Below are 5,000 nucleotides of genomic sequence, written 5' to 3'. Positions count from 1 at the left end.
CCCTCCAAGGTTTATAAGAAAGTTGCAGAACTTTTCACTATACAATGATGAGGCTTTATTAACAGAAACCTGGACGCCGGCCCTTTAATGAGCTTCTGTCTTATTACAGGATCCACCTGGAATAGGCTGAAACCAGGAAGCAATAGCTGAAGAGCGCAGCGCAGTAAACGAGAGGTTGAAGGCTTCACTGCCACTTACCTGCTCAGCGCCAATGTCTAAAGTGTCGCAGAACTTCACTGCAAAGTGCTTGGACCTCTCAAAACCGCCCTTCCCAATACTATTGGAGCCATCGAGGAGAATAAGGACGTCCAGCGGAGCCGAGCAAAACATCCCTGCAAGGAAAGAGGTAGCGGTGAGGGAGCCGGACTGATCGGTGAGGGAGCCGGACTGACCGGTGAGGGAGCCGGACTGACCGGTGAGGGAGCCGGACTGACCGGTGAGGGAGCCGGACTTATCGGTGAGGGAGCCGGACTGACCGGTGAGGGAGCCGGACTGATCGGTGAGGGAGCCGGACTGATCGGTGAGGGAGCCGGACTGACCGGTGAGGGAGCCGGACTTATCGGTGAGGGAGCCGGACTGATCGGTGAGGGAGCCGGACTGATCGGTGAGGGAGCCGGACTGATCGGTGAGGGAGCCGGACTGACCGGTGAGGGAGCCGGACTGACCGGTGAGGGAGCCGGACTGACCGGTGAGGGAGCCGGACTGCCTCCTATATACAAGAATATAACTACTATAATACTGCCCCTATATACAAGAATATAACTACTATATACACACATATACACACACACATATATACACAGTATATATACTGATCGGTGAGGGAGCCGGACTGATCGGTGAGGGAGCCGGACTGACCGGTAAGGGAGCCGGACTGACCGGTGAGGGAGCCGGACTGACCGGTGAGGGAGCCGGACTGCCTCCTATATACAAGAATATAACTACTACTAATACTGCCCCCTATATACAAGAATATAACTACTATAATACTGCCCCACTATATACAAGAATATAACTACTATAATACTGCTCCTATATACAAGAATATAACTACTATAATACTGCCCACAATATACAAGAATATAACTACTATAATACTGCCCCTATATACAAGAATATAACTACTATAATACTGCCTCCTATATACAAGAATATAACTACTATAATACTGCCCCTATATACAAGAATATAGCTACTATATTACTGCCCCTATATACAAGAATATAACTACTATAATACTGCCCCCTATATACAAGAATATAACTACTATAATACTGCCCACAATATACAAGAATATAACTACTATAATACTGCCTCCTATATACAAGAATATAACTACTATAATACTGCCCCTATATACAAGAATATAACTACTATAATACTGCCCCTATATACAAGAATATAACTACTATAATACTGCCCCCTATATACAAGAATATAGCTACTATAATACTGCCCCTATATACAAGAATATAACTACTATAATACTGCCCCCTATATACAAGAATATAACTACTATAATACTGCCCCCTATATACAAGAATATAACTACTATAATACTGCCCCTATATACAAGAATATAACTACTATAATACTGCCCCTATATACAAGAATATAACTACTATAATACTGCCCCCTATATACAAGAATATAACTACTATAATACTGCCCCTATATACAATAATATAACTACTATAATACTGCCCCTATATACAAGAATATAACTACTATAATACTGCCTCCAATATACAAGAATATAACTACTATAATACTGCCCCTATATACAAGAATATAACTACTATAATACTGCCCCTATATACAAGAATATAACTACTATAATACTGCCTCCTATATACAAGAATATAACTACTACCGGTATAATACTGCCCCCTATATACAAAAATATAACTACTATAATAACGCCCCCTATATACAAGAATATAACTACTATAATACTGCCTCCAATATACAATAATATAACTACTATAATACTGCCCCTATATACAAGAATATAACTACTATAATACTGCCCCTATATACAAGAATATAACTACTATAATACTGCCCACAATATACAAGAATATAACTACTATAATACTGTCCCTATATACAAGAATATAACTACTATAATACTGCCCCCTATATACAAGAATATAACTACTATAATACTGCCCCTATATACAAGAATATAACTACTATAATACTGCCCCTATATACAAGAATATAACTACTATAATACTGCCCCTATATACAAGAATATAACTACTATAATACTGCCCACAATATACAAGAATATAACTACTATAATACTGCTCCTATATACAAGAATATAACTACTATAATACTGCCCCCTATATACAAGAATATAACTACTATAATACTGCCCACAATATACAAGAATATAACTACTATAATACTGCCTCCTATATACAAGAATATAACTACTATAATACTGCCCCTATATACAAGAATATAACTACTATAATACTGCCCCTATATACAAGAATATAACTACTATAATACTGTCCCTATATACAAGAATATAACTACTATAATACTGCCTCCTATATACAAGAATATAACTACTATAATACTGCTCCTATATACAAGAATATAACTACTATAATAATGTTCCTATATACAAGAATATAACTACTATAATACTGCCTCCAATATACAATAATATAACTACTATAATACTGCCCCTATATACAAGAATATAACTACTATAATACTGCCCCTATATACAAGAATATAACTACTATAATACTGCCCACAATATACAAGAATATAACTACTATAATACTGTCCCTATATACAAGAATATAACTACTATAATACTGCCCCCTATATACAAGAATATAACTACTATAATACTGCCCCTATATACAAGAATATAACTACTATAATACTGCCCCTATATACAAGAATATAACTACTATAATACTGCCCCCTATATATAAGAATATAACTACTATAATACTGCCCCTATATATAAGAATATAACTACTATAATACTGCTCCTATATACAAGAATATAACTACTATAATACTGCCCCCTATATACAAGAATATAACTACTATAATACTGCCCCTATATACAAGAATATAACTACTATAATACTGCCCACAATATACAAGAATATAACTACTATAATACTGCTCCTATATACAAGAATATAACTACTATAATACTGCCCCCTATATACAAGAATATAACTACTATAATACTGCCCACAATATACAAGAATATAACTACTATAATACTGCCTCCTATATACAAGAATATAACTACTATAATACTGCCCCTATATACAAGAATATAACTACTATAATACTGCCCCTATATACAAGAATATAACTACTATAATACTGTCCCTATATACAAGAATATAACTACTATAATACTGCCTCCTATATACAAGAATATAACTACTATAATACTGCTCCTATATACAAGAATATAACTACTATAATAATGCTCCTATATACAAGAATATAACTACTATAATACTGCCCCTATATACAAGAATATAACTACTATAATACTGCCCCTATATACAAGAATATAACTACTATAATACTGTCCCTATATACAAGAATATAACTACTATAATACTGCCTCCTATATACAAGAATATAACTACTATAATACTGCCCCTATATATAAGAATATAGCTACTATAATACTGCCTCCTATATACAAGAATATAACTACTATAATACTGCCTCCTGTATACAAGAATATAACTACTATAATACTGCTCCTATATACAAGAATATAACTACTATAATACTGCTCCTATATACAAGAATATAACTACTATAATACTGCTCCTATATACAAGAATATAACTACTATAATACTGCTCCTATATACAAGAATATAACTACTATAATACTGCTCCTATATACAAGAATATAACTACTATAATACTGCCCCCTATATAGAAGAATATAACTACTATAATACTGCCTCCTATATACAAGAATATAACTACTATAATACTGCCCCTATATACAAGAATATAACTACTATAATACTACCCCTATATACAAGAATATAACTACTATAATACTGCCCCCTATATACAAGAATATAACTACTATAATACTGCCTCCTTTATACAAGAATATAACTACTATAATACTGCCTCTATATACAAGAATATAACTACTATAATACTGCTCCCTATATACAAGAATATAACTACTAGAATACTGCTCCCTATATACAAGAATATAACTACTATAATACTGACCCTATATACAAGAATATAACTACTATAATACTGCTCCTATATACAAGAATATAACTACTATAATACTGCCTCTATATACAAGAATATAACTACTATAATACTGCTCCTATATACAAGAATATAACTACTATACTACTGCCCCTATATACAAGAATATAACTACTATAATACTGCCCCTATATACAAGAATATAACTACTATAATACTACCCCTATATACAAGAATATAACTACTATAATACTGCCCCCTATATACAAGAATATAACTACTATAATACTGCTCCTATATACAAGAATATAACTACTATAATACTGCCCCCTATATACAAGGATATAACTACTATAATACTGCCTCTATATACAAGAATATAACTATTATAATACTGCTCCTATATACAAGAATATAACTACTATAATACTGCCACCTATATACAAGAATATAACTACTATAATACTGCCCCTATATACAAGAATATAACTACTATAATACGGCTCCTATATACAAGAATATAACTACTATAATACTGCCCCCTATATATAAGAATATAACTACTATAATACTGCTCCTATATACAAGAATATAACTACTATAATACTGCCCCTATATACAAGAATATAACTACTATAATACTGCCCCTATATACAAGAATATAACTACTATAATACTGCCCCCTATATACAAGAATATAACTACTATAATACTGCTCCTATATACAAGAATATAACTACTAGAATACTG

The 5,000-nt window shown here is 33.2% G+C and overlaps 1 protein-coding gene across 1 annotated transcript in view; it reads right to left on the bottom strand.

Annotated features, from left to right (window-relative positions):
* VWA2 (von Willebrand factor A domain containing 2) overlaps window positions 1-369 on the bottom strand; it is a 19,852-nt gene extending 19,483 nt beyond the window's left edge. Inside the window, 1 exon segment of the mRNA XM_075842315.1 lies at window positions 199-369. Coding sequence (XP_075698430.1) covers window positions 199-330 — 132 coding nt within the window. The 5' untranslated portion in view covers window positions 331-369.
* Window positions 370-5,000: the final 4,631 nt, after the last annotated feature.

The sequence above is a fragment of the Rhinoderma darwinii genome, chromosome 11 (genome assembly GCF_050947455.1).
Source record: "Rhinoderma darwinii isolate aRhiDar2 chromosome 11, aRhiDar2.hap1, whole genome shotgun sequence".
Lineage (NCBI taxonomy): Eukaryota > Metazoa > Chordata > Amphibia > Anura > Rhinodermatidae > Rhinoderma > Rhinoderma darwinii.
Note: the sequence above shows the minus strand (reverse complement) of the source record. Positions and strands in the feature narration are given on the sequence as shown.